This window comes from Hyperolius riggenbachi, chromosome 4 (assembly GCF_040937935.1).
Source record: "Hyperolius riggenbachi isolate aHypRig1 chromosome 4, aHypRig1.pri, whole genome shotgun sequence".
NCBI classification, from domain to species: domain Eukaryota; kingdom Metazoa; phylum Chordata; class Amphibia; order Anura; family Hyperoliidae; genus Hyperolius; species Hyperolius riggenbachi.
In genome coordinates this window covers 356,249,231-356,262,923 of record NC_090649.1, presented here as the reverse complement: position 1 = coordinate 356,262,923, position 13,693 = coordinate 356,249,231, and the positions used below count along the sequence as shown (strand labels likewise).

Genomic DNA, 13,693 nt, shown 5'->3' with positions numbered 1-13,693 from the left:
GGCTTCCACCTCTTTGTCCCCCGTGCTGCCGCCTCTAACACACCTAAGATCGGCGGTGGCGGCAGCAGAAAAAGATAGGAACCAGTTACACCAGCGCATGACAGCCGCACGGGGGACTTTACGTGCTGGACTTGACCGATGATGTCCTGGCCTCCATTCAAATTCACCGCACGGCTGCCATGCGCTGGTGTGACTGGCTCCGAGTCCGATCTCCTGCTCGCCGCTGCTGATCTGAGGTGAGTTACAGGCGGCAGCACGGGGGACAACAAGGGAGGGGGGTGTTCTGGTCAATCTGAATTCACGGGTGGTTTCCCGTAAAGCATTACACTGAGCAGCCCGTTCATTTTACTGACCGCCCGCTGCTTCTGCTGGTAACGTTGCGCTGTGTCTGGGGAGTGGTGACGTCACACGGGCAGATCATTGCAGTGGAGGAAACACGTTGATAACGGCCGCGGAAAGATGTAAAAATGATACTTTTGTATTTGAAAGGAATGCTGAGCTCCTCTCTGGAAGCTGTACGCCCCCTATAGGGCAGGTCTGCTGACAAAATGGCCCACAAAATGCACTTAGATTGGCCGCAGTTGTGCCCACAAAATGCACTCAGATTGGCCGCAGATGAATTCAGATCTGCGGGCAATCTGACTGCATTTTGTGGGCACAACTGCGGCCAATCTGAGTGCATTTTGTGGGCACAACTGCGGACAATCTGAGTGCATTTTGTGGGCACATTTGCGGGCAATCTGAGTGCATTTTGTGGGCACATCTGCGGGCAATCTGAATGCATTTTGTGGGCAAATCTGCAGCCAATCTGACTGCATTTTGTGGGCACATCTGCAGCCAATCTGTGTATTTTGTGGGTAAATCTGCAGCCAATCTTTGTGTATTTTGTGGGTAAATCTGCAGCCAATCTGAATGTATTTTGTGGGTAATTCTGCAGAGAATCTGTGTATTTTGTGGGGAAATCTGCAGCCAATCTTTGTATTTTGTGGGTAAATCTGCAGCCAATCTGAATGTATTTTGTGGGTAAATCTGCAGCCAATCTGTGTATTTTGTGGGTAAATCTGCAGCCAATCTGAATGTATTTTGTGGGTAAATCTGCAGCCAATCTATGTATTTTGTGGGTAAATCTGCAGCAAATCTGGGTATTTTGTGGGTAAATCTGCAGCCAATCTGATTGCAGTTTGTGGGCAGGGCAAATCTGCAGCCAATCTGAATGTATTTTGTGGGTAAATCTGCAGCCAATCTGAATGTATTTTGTGGGTAAATCTGCAGCCAATCTGAATGTATTTTGTGGGTAAATCTGCAGCCAATCTGAATGTATTTTGTGGGTAAATCTGCAGCCAATCTGAATGTATTTTGTGGGTAAATCTGCAGCCAATCTGAATGTATTTTGTGGGTAAATCTGCAGCCAATCTGAATGTATTTTGTGGGTAAATCTGCAGCCAATCTGTGTATTTTGTGGGTAAATCTGCAGCCAATCTGTGTATTTTGTGGGTAAATCTGCAGCCAATCTGTGTATTTTGTGGGTAAATCTGCAGGCAATCTGTATTTTGTGGGTAAATCTGCAGCCAATCTGTATTTTGTGGGTAAATCTGCAGCCAATCTGAATGTATTTTGTGGGTAAATCTGCAGCCAATCTGTGTATTTTGTGGGTAAATCTGCAGCCAATCTACCGGTATGTATTTTGTGGGTAAATCTGCAGCTAATCTGTGTATTTTGTGGGTAAATCTGCAGCCAATCTGAATGTATTTTGTGGGTAAATCTGCAGCCAATCTGAATGTATTTTGTGGGTAAATCTGCAGCCAATCTGAATGTATTTTGTGGGTAAATCTGCAGCCAATCTGAATGTATTTTGTGGGTAAATCTGCAGCCAATCTGAATGTATTTTGTGGGTAAATCTGCAGCCAATCTGAATGTATTTTGTGGGTAAATCTGCAGCCAATCTGTGTATTTTGTGGGTAAATCTGCAGCCAATCTGTGTATTTTGTGGGTAAATCTGCAGGCAATCTGTATTTTGTGGGTAAATCTGCAGCCAATCTGTATTTTGTGGGTAAATCTGCAGCCAATCTGAATGTATTTTGTGGGTAAATCTGCAGCCAATCTGTGTATTTTGTGGGTAAATCTGCAGCCAATCTACCGGTATGTATTTTGTGGGTAAATCTGCAGCTAATCTGTGTATTTTGTGGGTAAATCTGCAGCCAATCTAAATGTATTTTGTGGGTAAATCTGCAGCCAATCTGAATGTATTTTGTGGGTAAATCTGCAGCCAATCTGAATGTATTTTGTGGGTAAATCTGCAGCCAAACTGTGTATTTTGTGGGTAAATCTGCAGCCAATCTGAGTGCATTTTGTGGAGAATCTGCTGCCAATCTGGTTGTACTTTGTGGGGAATCTGCTATCACTCCAATAGCATTTTGTGGGGAAATCTGCTGCTAGATGCCCTCCACCATGTGGTCTAAAAAAAAAACGGCCCTCCATGCCCACGAAGTTGGACAGCACTGCTTTAGACTAAAGCTAGTCCTTGGTAAGAGTACTTGTAAAAGGTACAAACCGGAACAAAGAACATCTATCAGGCCCTAGGCAATGTAAGTGTGGGTACATGTAAGAATGATGTGCAGGTACTCTGCAGGGGAATGAGGAGATTCTTCCTCTATTACACATTTTTCATGCACAATCTGAACAAGGTTTATGGGTGACAGACAACACCTCTGTGTTCAATGTGCACAGCATTCTCAGTGGATTCCCTGCAGCTCTGTGGGGAGTGCATATGTAGAGTATAGTACTACTGTGTAACAAAGTAAACCTCAGACAGATGAAATTAAAGTTTTATACATACCTGGGGCTTCCTCCAGCCGCCTTCAGGATAATCAGTCCCTCGTTGTCCTCCTCCACCACCTGGATCTTCTGCTATGAGTCCAGGTACTTGAGCCAGTCGGGCGTAGTGCACATGCACACACTCCGCCGCCAGGAGCATACTACACCTGTGCAGCACTATTGCGCAGGTGCAGAATGTTCCTGGCTGTGGGAGCGGCATGCGGCCGGACAGCGCTGACTGGCTGAATTACCAGGACTCGTATCAGAAGATCCGGGTGGTGGAGGACAGCGAGGGACTGATTAGCCTGAAGGGGGCTGGAGGAAGCCCCAGGTATGTATAAAACTTTACTTTTCATCTGTCTCAGGTACCCTTTAATTTGTAGTCACCAAACCAAATTTTAACAACATATCAAATTATTTGATTTCATCAGCAAAGGGAGTGCATACATTTGCATAAATCAGCATCAGTGCAGAATTATTTCCATCTCATTGACCATCTCTATTAGTGACACAGCTACACATCAGGCTTTATTCCTACAGCATAGATGCTATTTAGTATATATAAGAGATTCCTGTGTACACATCATATATACAGTCACAATCAGATATGTATATCTGACCTTAAAAATACGGGGACTGCTTTATTGAAGCAGCACAAGTAACTAATTTTGATTGGTTTATTTCATTTTTGTGGACTAAGCGCAGCTATTACTGTATATATACTGTATATATACATTATTTTTAATGACTATTATCTGAGAAATAGAACATTTTATCATATTTTCTATTTTAATTACAGTTACAAATTCATTAGGAGTCGGAGTCGGTGCATTTTTTCCCGACTCCGACTCCAGGCACCCAAAATTGCCAGACTCCCCGACTCCGACTCCACGACTCCGACTCCACAGCCCTGGATATTTCTCCCACCCAGCATGGGTATGTGTAAAAATACACCCCAAAACACATTATACTACTTCTCCTGAGTATGGCAATACCGCATGTGTGACACGTTTTTAGCAGCCTAGTTGCGCAAAGGTGCCCAAAGTCCAATGAGCACCTTTAGGCTTTACAGGGGTGCTCACAATTTGACAGTCAATCAATCAATCAATCAATCAATCAATCAATCAATGTGGATGAAAAAATACCTGCCAAAAAAATGTGGAAAAAAAAGAGGGGAAGGCGTCTGCCAGGACATAGAAGCTGCCACCCAAAAACGTCCACCCACTCAGCTCGTATGCCCTGGCAAAGCCGATTTATCCATTCACACCGATCGATGTGGATGAACAAATCATTGCCAGAGTTCTTTTTTGATACAAAGTGCTTGCCAAAACATAGGAGCTCCAACACCGCCACTCAGCTCATATGCTTTGGCAAACGTATCTTTTTTACTGCATGCACCGACTTGTGTGTAATCTGACAGACACACAATGCTTCTGTCAGGATGCACCATCAGTGCTGAAGCTGGTTGGTCGGTCGGTCGGTCCACCTGGAAGGGTAAAGGATGGAAAAAAAGAGAGAAAAACACACACACAAAAAACAAGCAAGCAGCAAAGCAATAACTTCATTAACATCAACTTTTATAAACTTTAATGAACATTTTTAACCCAAACATTAACATTGGGAACCAAACATTAACTTTTTTGCTTACCTGTTTTTTTTGTTTGTTTGTTTTTTCTCTTACCTTTCTGAGGACAAACCTCTCGTCCCCCATGGGACAATGTGCAAATTGCAAATCGCACAGAGATGTGGCGAAGTACATTACGCACTTTGTCCCAAGTGAAATGAGAGGTTTCTGGCAGCACTGTGTATTAGGGTCTCTGGAAACCTGATGTCTGGGTTCACACTGCATATTGGTGTATCCGGTGGGTCGCGCGCACCGCATCGCCCCAAACAGACCTTCAGGGAATACCGCTAGAGTAGCATTCGACAGTAATCGCATTCGGCCTAGAAGTAACTGCGTCGCCGTAGACTAACATGACTTCCGGCCCGACCCAAATTGCCACAGAAGCCACGCAGTAACGTAGGCATGCACTAGCGTTAAGTCAAGCACTTCCGGCGTAGGGGGGACCGCAAAGTGTGACTTTCACTAGGCAATTTTCCCTAACGCATCACGCCAGTGTGAAATAGCACAGAGACCCTTGTGTGCCTACTGCTATGTCTGGAGTTCCCTACTCTCTAAAAGTGTATCTGCTCATGATACCTCTGGAAACACTCCCCTAGGCATAGGCCAGGCTGGTCAGGACACATGGGACAGTAAACAGAGGTGTCACGCCTTGTTTCAGCCCTACTGCAGACATAACAACGTTTTCTTGGGGTGCGTTGATTTGGGGCACTCGGAATGGGAAAGGCATAGTGCCTTTCATGCAGCCGGCTAACTGCATTTTGGGGTTGGGCCACGGCACCTCCTGGATACAGGAGTTCCATAACGATGTCTTTCTGGAATTTAAGGAACGCTCCAGTTCTCCCATCCTTACTGTAGAGAACAAAGCTGTTGTAAATACCCAATTGAATTAGATAAACAGACACTTTTTTATACCAGCATCTGGTTTTGCGGGAAACTAAATAGGGCCCTAACATCTGGTCATTGAAGTCCACCCCTCCCATGTAAGCATTATAGTCGTGGACGGCGAGAGGTTTTTCAGTGACCTCAGTTGCCCGTTGAATTTGGACTGTCGTGTCTGTGTGAATGGTGGACAGAAGGTAAACATTACTCTTGTCCTTCCATTTCACCGCAAGCAGGTCATCTGTACACAAGGCAGCCCTCTCCCCCGTGCAAGCCGGGTACTTGGGGGAAGCCCCGGTGACTAGGCCGCACGGTGCCACAGCAGCGGATCCCGTCTATCTTTAAATGCTGATAGAGGGCCACACTTGTGTAGAAGTTGTCCACATAAAGATGGTACCTCTCCTGAAACAAAGGTGACACCAAGTCCCACACAATCTTGCCACTGCTCCCCAGGTAGTCAGGGCATCCGACCGGCTCCAATTTTGAGTCTTTTCCCTCATAGACCCTAAAACCATAAGTATAGCCTGTGGCCCTTTCACAGAGCTTATACAGTTTCACCCCATACCGGGCGCGCTTGCTTGGGATGTACTGTTTGATGCCAAGGCGCCCGGTAAAATGTATGAGGGACTCGTCTACACAGATGTGCTATTCAAGGGTATAAGCACCTGCAAATTTTGATGACATGTGGTCTATGAGGGGCCGAATTTTGTGGAGCCGGTCATAAGCATGGTGGTCACTTCGATGACAGGTTGTGTTGTCATTGAAGTGCAGGAAGCGCAGGATCATTTCAAATCGTGTCCTGGACATGACAGCAGAGAACATGGGCAGGTGATAGATTGGACGCGTAGACCAATAAGACCGCAATACATTCAATTTGACTAGACCCATGTTAAGGAGAAGGCCCAAAAAAGTTTTAAGTTCGGAAACTTGGAGCGGTTTCCACCGGTAAGCCTGGGCATAGTACTTATCCGGGTTGTCGGTGATGTATTGTGTGGCATAACGGTTGGTCTCAGCCACAATTAAGTCGTAGAAATCCTCGGTGAAGAACAGATGAAAAAAGTCTAGGGCCGTTCCTAGATTATCTGTCTCCACCTGGACTCCAGACTGGGCGGTGAAAGGGGGCAGTACGGGTGCGGCGGAACCAGGGGATTGCCAATTGGGATTTGCCAGCACCTCTGGAAGACTATGGGTAGTACGGGCCCGTTTTCTTGGTGGCTGCGACTCGGGTCTTAATGCACGTGCCACCGAACCAGTTTCAACTTCCCTTCTGGTGCTCACCACTTCACCAGGGTCTACGGAAGTACTGGTGCTAGGTCCAGGAGATGCTGCACTGCTGGTGTATGCCTCACCATGAAACCTCAGACCAGCGCTAGCACCACTCTGCTGCCCTTGAGGCAGATCCTGCGCCACCTGCGGTCCAGTGACATGGGGTGTGGTACGCCTGGCTCTAGCCGGGACCTCAACCTCGTTATCGCTATAGGTCAGCGAGCCACTGCTGTCCACAGGTTCATACTCTGACCCATAAGATTTGTCGGATGAGACGTCCCAATCGTCCTCATCCGACTGGGCCATGTACCTTAGAACCTCATCATCGGAATACCCCTTTCTTGCCATGGTGGGCTGCTAAATTTAGGGGGTATTCCTCTGAGACTACCCAGGAAAAAGAGCACCTACCTAGCAAAAGGGAGTACTTGCGGAGCAGAAAGCTGTGATCACTGAGTTTTGAAAAAAAAAAATCAAAACTTATCTTTACAGTGCCACAGCTATTGTACAGTGTTTTTTGCAGTGATCAGAAAAAAAAATTCTGTCACTGCGGTGGGGCGGGCTGAACGCAAGTGCAGGCGAACGATCAGGCCTAATCGGCAAACACTGCGTTTTTAGTGGATCCTAGTGACCCCAATATAAATCTGTGTGCGATCAGTAATGATCACTTACAGATACTATATAGTACCAATGCTGATTAGCGACAGTGATGACACTAATCAGCGACTAATTAGTGACTGTGGTGCGGTGGGCTGAGCACTAACTGGCACTAACACAGGGGCCTAGCTAACTGGCCTAACTGTTAACACTAGTGATACTAAAAACACTGTTTTTAGATCACTAGGATAGTGATCGGGGGGGGGGGGGTGATCAGGGGGCAATCAGACAGCAATGGGGGCAATCAGAAACAATCACAGCCAATCAGAGAGCAATCAAGGCAATTACAACACAATTAGAGCCAATAAGAGTGATTAGAGGGCAATCACAGCCAATCAGCGCAATCAAAGCCAATCACGGGGCAATCGAAGCCAATCACGAGACAATCGAAAACCAATCGCGGGACAATCGAAAACCAATCACGGGACAATCGAAGCCAATCACGGGACAATCGAAGCCAATCACGGGACAATCGAACCCAATCACGGGACAATCGAGCCAATCACGGAACAATCGAAGCCAATCACAGCACAATCGAAGCCAATCACAGGACAATCCAAAAACCAATCGAGGGACAATCAAAAACCAATCAAGGGGCAATCAAAATACAATCACGGGACAATCTAAGTCAGTCACAGGGCAATTGAGACAATTGGAGCCAATCAAAGCACAATCAAGCGTTACAGACAGGAGATTAGATGTACACAATGGCAGGGGGGTGATCTAGGGCAGGGTGGAGTGATCAGAGGGAGATCTAAGGGCAGGGGGGAGGGTGATCAGGAGCCCGCAGTGACAGGTGGTGACGGGGTGATTGATAGGTGATCGGTAGTTAATTACAGGGGAGAATATACGCAAGCAATGCACTGGCGGGGGGGGGGGGGGTCTGTGGGCGATCTGAGGGTTCCGGTGGGTGATTGGGTGCCCGCAAGGGGCAGATTAGGGTCTAATCTGATGGGTAGCAGTGACAGGGGGTGACGGGGTGATTGATAGGTGATCAGAAGGTAATTACAGGGTAGAATATATGCAAGCAATGCACTGGCAAGTTGATCAGAGGGGGTCTCAGGGCAATCTGAGGGGGTGGGCGGGTGATTGGGTGCCCAAAAGGGGCAGATTAGGGACTGATCTGATGGGTAGCAGTGACAGGTAGTGACAGGGGGTGATTGATGGGTGATTGAAGGGTGATCAGTAGGTGTTTAGAGGAGAGAAAAGATGTAAACAATGCACTTGGTAGGTGTTATGAGGGTGGGCCTGTGGGAGATCTGAGTGTGTGAGTGGGTGATCAGATGCCCGCAAGGGGCAGGTTAGGGTCTAATCTGATGGGTGGCAGTGACAGGTGATGACAGGGGGTGATCGATGGGTGATTGACAGGTGATTACAGGGGAGAATAGCTGTATACAGTACACGGGGGGGGGGGTGTCTGGGGAGGATCTGAGGGTGTGGGGGGGGGGGGTGATCAGGCGCCAGTTTAGGACCTGATCTAAAAGATAGCGTTGACAGTTAGTGACAGGGGGTGATTGATAGGTGATTAGGGGGGTGATTGGGTGCAAACAGTGCTGTCAGGGGGTGGGCAGGGGGAGTCTGATAGGTGCTGTGGGCGATCAGTGTGCAGGGGGGGCAGGATCAGTGTGTGTGTGGTGTCACTTACAGTGCTGCCTTCCTCTCTGGTGGTCGATCGAGCGTTGTGACCACCGGGGAGGAGGCAGCGTGTATAACACGCTTTGTTTACCTAACAAAGCGTATTATACACTTTCTATAGGCTAGTTTAAAACGTTGCAACCTGCCGGCGCTGCTGATTGGCCGGCGGGTTGACGTCACATGTGGGCGGAGCCTAATGCCGGCAATGCGTGCGCAGTCTGCGCGCGCGATCGCCCTCAATCCCCTCCCCCAGGACCCGACACCATTCTGCGTTTCGTGGTCCTGGGGCTGCCACTTTGCTGCCGCCAATATGAAGTAGGCGGTCGGCAAGTGGTTAAAGTCAGATCTGACTAGACTAGCTGCATGCTTGTTTCTGGTGTTATTCAGATACTACTGCAGAGAAAAACACCAGCAGGGCTGCCAGGCAACTGGTATTGATTAAAAGGAAATAAATATGGCAGCCTCCGTATACCTCTTACTTCAGTTCCCCTTTAAGTAGTATCAATAGTAGGACAATAATGAAAAGGCAGTCACTACATATAAACTTTCCCTGGTCTTATCCAATTAGCAGTAATGAACAAACCAAATTCACATTACTAAAACAGGAGCAGTATAAGCTGGATTTTGATACATTGACTAGGGAAGTGGAATTGTGTTTCTTACACAAATCATTAAACCAGCATAATATTTAATTATCCAAGGTACCTGCACCCCAAGATATATCAGCAGACAACAGGTTGCAGAAAGGTGGGTCTCCAGATTTCTAAGCTCCTCTGCCCATTTTTCCCCATGAAAACATGCCATACAAGTAAAGAAGCGTCTTCTTTGAATGTCAGGATCTTCAGACAGCCAGAGACTCCTGGCAGTTGGTGTCCCACCTATACAAATAAAAACATGAGTATAACTAGCATGCAAAAGAAATAACTACTTTAAGCAAATAGTGCACTGAATATAATCTATGGAAAACAAAAGTTTGCTTTCTTAAAGGGACCCTGAGTAGTAAAAATAAATGGAATTGCTACTTACCTGGGGCTTTCTCCAGCCCACCGTAGGTCGGGAGGTCCCCCGACGTCTTCCTGGCTCCTCTTCCGGTCCCTGTCCCTCCGCCGCATACAGCACTGGCGACACCCGGGCTGGGTGTCGGGCTGCCGCTTCTGTATCTCGGTTGCTTCGCGTCATCACGGTGGCCGCTTCGCGTCGTCACGGCGGCCGGCATGACAGTACTGCGCATGCGCGATGAAACCGCGCTTATGCAGTACTGTCACGCCGGCCGCTGTGATGACGCAAAGGGACCGGCGTGATGATGCGAAGTGACCGAGATACGGAAGCAGCAGGGTGTCGCCGGTGCTGTATGCGGTGAAGGCACGGGAGAGGAGCCAGGAGGACACCGGGGGACCTCCCGACCTATGGTGGGCTGGAGAATGCCCCAGGTAAGTAGCGATTCCATTTATTTTTACTGCACGGGGTCCCTTTAAAACAGCAAGAATTTTCGATAATTCAGGTTGGAGTGAGCGCCGAGATGTCTCTCAGTGCATCACTGCTGAATATATGCAAATTAACCATTGTTGCCCTTAGAAGCTAAACACACCTCCAGATCCACTGGAATGCAATAATGTGTCAGTTTGTTAATTTGTACAGAGCCATAAAAATTTTACATGCATACAGACTGTTTCGGATTGGTTCATCCTCAGCAGTGCATGGCATGGATTAATTTGGCTCAATGGAGTGAATCTAGTACACAGGTGTCAAACTCAAGACTAATGGGACGAATCCAGCCCGTGACACTATTTTATTTGGCTCTCAAGAGCTTAAAGTATGCAGGACTGTAAGTAGTAAAGGAAAAAAGTAAACTAAGAGCATCAACCTGAACTGTATACTTGTGCATGTACCAGGCAGCAATGTTTGACGTTTCCATGGGGTTGACAGGCCGTAGCAGATGTATGTACACGCACATAAAAGCTGTGAGCAAGCATACTTTATAAGGAAAATAGCGGTTAGCTGTTTGGAGCTGCCACCCCTATCTTGCACTGGCCTAGAAATCCTGCAATAAGCAGTTTAATGCAGTTAATAATAACTTCCAGTTTGTTGTAAGTGTAAGAACATTTGTGTAATACAGTATACAGCATAGGTTTTACTGCAGAGTACAATATGCTTCATATTCAGAGGACCACACTAGCAAAGTAGTCACATTCATGCACCTGATGTTTTCAGGGTGCACACCAGAGACTCCTCTCCTCTTGTTTATTAAATCTTAATACACAATTTGGCTCGCAATTAATGCTTTGTTTTAGATTTTGCCCCCTTATGCATTGCATGTCAAATCAACACACTGATTTTGACTCACGTTCTTTGATTTTCACGAAACTTGGTGTATCTAGAAATTGTAAAAAGCAGCGTCTTTGGCCTCCAGTTCAAAAATTAGGACATTGATTTTTTTAATTCTCATTAAAAATTGCTGCATCCTGAACCAGATGAAATACAGACTTGGAGAAAGTCATTTTAAAGCTCTGTTGTGCTTTAACATGGTATGTAACAGGAGGAACTTGAAACATTTTTAATTCATTTTTAAAAATGAAAATGGTTTACTTTTTAAAAAAAATTCACAAAATTACTTCGCACTATACTGTAACCCATCTCAAGTTTCATTTTGGGATTATAATGGGTTCAAGTCATATAGGAAGCACAAACGTAGCTGAAATACTACTAATACTTAAAGTGTACCAGAGACGGCACACTGCAGAGTTTTTTTTGTGTCAAAAATTGTATGGAAATTTTGTATGTTGTAAGATATTGGAAATACTACACTTTGATAAATAAAGAATAAAAAAAGAAAAAAAAAAGAAAAAAAGAGCAATACCTCAGATTTCCCGATGACAACATCAGGCAGTCTGCAGAGAAACTTGCTCTTAGGCACCAGTGGACATAACAGCATGACAATGACCCAAAACACGCAGCAAAAGTTAGCAGACAACAACATTAACGTTTTGGAGTGACCCATCCAGAGTCCTGACTTGATTTAAATTGAGAAGCTGTGGAGGGAGCTAAAGATCAGGGTCATGGCAAGAAGACCCTCCAACAAAGATTGAATTGAAAGATTTGGAGCTCATTGCTAAAGATGAATGGGCAAAAATACCTGTGGAGACTTGCGCCTGCGCAGTAGAGCGGCCCAACAGCGATCAGCTATTTCCGACTTTCTCCGAGCGGAGAGCCGATACAGCGCCTGCGCTGGAGCCGGGAAGGTAAATATTTTCATCCCCACTGTTCGGGGAGCTTTATTGTCGCCACTGTGGGCCTGAGGAGGACGGGTGAAGCCTCAATAGGATCCGGAGGCTTCCCCCACCCGAGGTGAGTACCCCCCAGGGGAGTTTTTTTTGTTACAGGTTTTCTTTAAAGGACTTACGAGGCCAACTATGTAAAAAAAGTTAATTACTTGCCTCTCCGTTTCAGGCACGGAGGAAGCCGTCCGTGCCCTCCGTGCCGCTCCGCCGGGTCCCCCCGCCCATTATCCCCTGGGCTGGCTTCCGACCCCACGGCCCGGGTCGGGCTCTCCTTCCCCTCCAAAGATGGCCGCTTCCTCTGGCCGTGGCTGCGCAGTCCGCCTGGCTGCGAATGCGGCTGCGCAGCTCTAGGGCCAACCCCTACGTAGTGTGGATCGGAGGGGTTGGCCCTAGAGCTGCGCAGCCGCATTCGCGGCCAGGCGGACTGCGCAGCCGCGGCCAGAGGAAGCGGCCATCTTTGGAGGGGAAGGAGAGCCCGGGCCGTGGGGTCGGGAGCCGGCCCGGGGGGATAATGAGCGGGGGGACCCGGCGGAGCGGCACGGAGGGCGCAAACGGCGTCCTCCGTGCCTGAAACGGAGAGGCAAGTAATTAACTTTTTTTACACAGTTGGCCTTGTAAGTCCTTTAAAGGACAACTGAAGTGAGAAGAATGTGGAGGCTGCCATATTTTTTTCCTTTTAAATAATACCAGTTGCCTGGCAGCCCTGCTGATCTATTTGCAGGCTGGCACTGTGTCCCCTGTGCCACCTACCCCATGCATCCCTCTGTGCCCATGCCTCCTTCTGTCCCCCTTTGTGCCTTCTTCAGTCTACTGTGCCCCCTACTGACCCCTTATATCCTCATTTGTGCTTCCTTCTGTCCCTCTGTGCCACCTCTGCACCACTGTGCCTCCCTTTGTCCCCCTGTCCCTCCTTCTGTGCCCCTTGTGCTACCTCTACCCCCCCTTCCCCCGTGCCTCCCGCTCTCCCCATTTGCCTCCTTCTGTCCCCTTGTGTCTTCTTCTGTCCCCTTATGCTACCTCTGCACCGCCCCCCACCCCTGTGCATACCTATGTCTTACTGTGCCTCAATCTGTCCCCCTCTATGTCTCCTTCTGCACCCCTTTATTCTTCCTTCTGTCTCTCTGTGCCCTTCTGTCCCCTTCTGTGCCTCCTTCAGTAACCCTCTGCCTTCTCTTGTCCTCCTTTGTGACTTCTTCTGACCCTCGTGCCTCCTTCTGTCCCCATGTGCCTCCCTCAGTCCCCCATTCCTCTTGTCTTCTTTTGCTACTACTGCTGATCTGTGCATCCCACTATCCCACTGTGCCTAGGCTCCTTCTGTCCCCCTTTGTGTCCGCCTCTGTCTCCTTTTGCCGGCATCTGTCTCCATCCCCCTCCTGTGCTCCCTCAGCCCAGTGCGTAAATGCAAAGTATAGCACAGCAGAAGCTATGCTTTCACCTCCCCTGTCTGTCTCCTGTTCCCTCAAGTACTGGCACCTCATTCTCCTAATGTCACGTGTAATTATGCTACATGCAGTAAGTGATGTTGGGCACTAGGCCAAAAGGC

The 13,693-nt window shown here is 47.7% G+C and overlaps 1 protein-coding gene across 11 annotated transcripts in view; it reads right to left on the bottom strand.

The window, feature by feature from the left end:
* The window catches only part of FAM120B (family with sequence similarity 120 member B), a 748,069-nt gene that overhangs the window by 456,213 nt on the left and 278,163 nt on the right, over positions 1-13,693 (bottom strand). For all 11 annotated transcript variants that reach the window (XR_011019402.1, XM_068231927.1, XM_068231926.1 and 8 more), the window contains one exon: positions 9,578-9,750. Coding sequence is in view for 10 of the 11 variants with exons in the window: in XM_068231927.1 (XP_068088028.1) it covers positions 9,578-9,750 (173 nt within the window). In the remaining variant the exon portion in view is untranslated. The remainder of the gene's footprint in view (positions 1-9,577; positions 9,751-13,693) is intronic.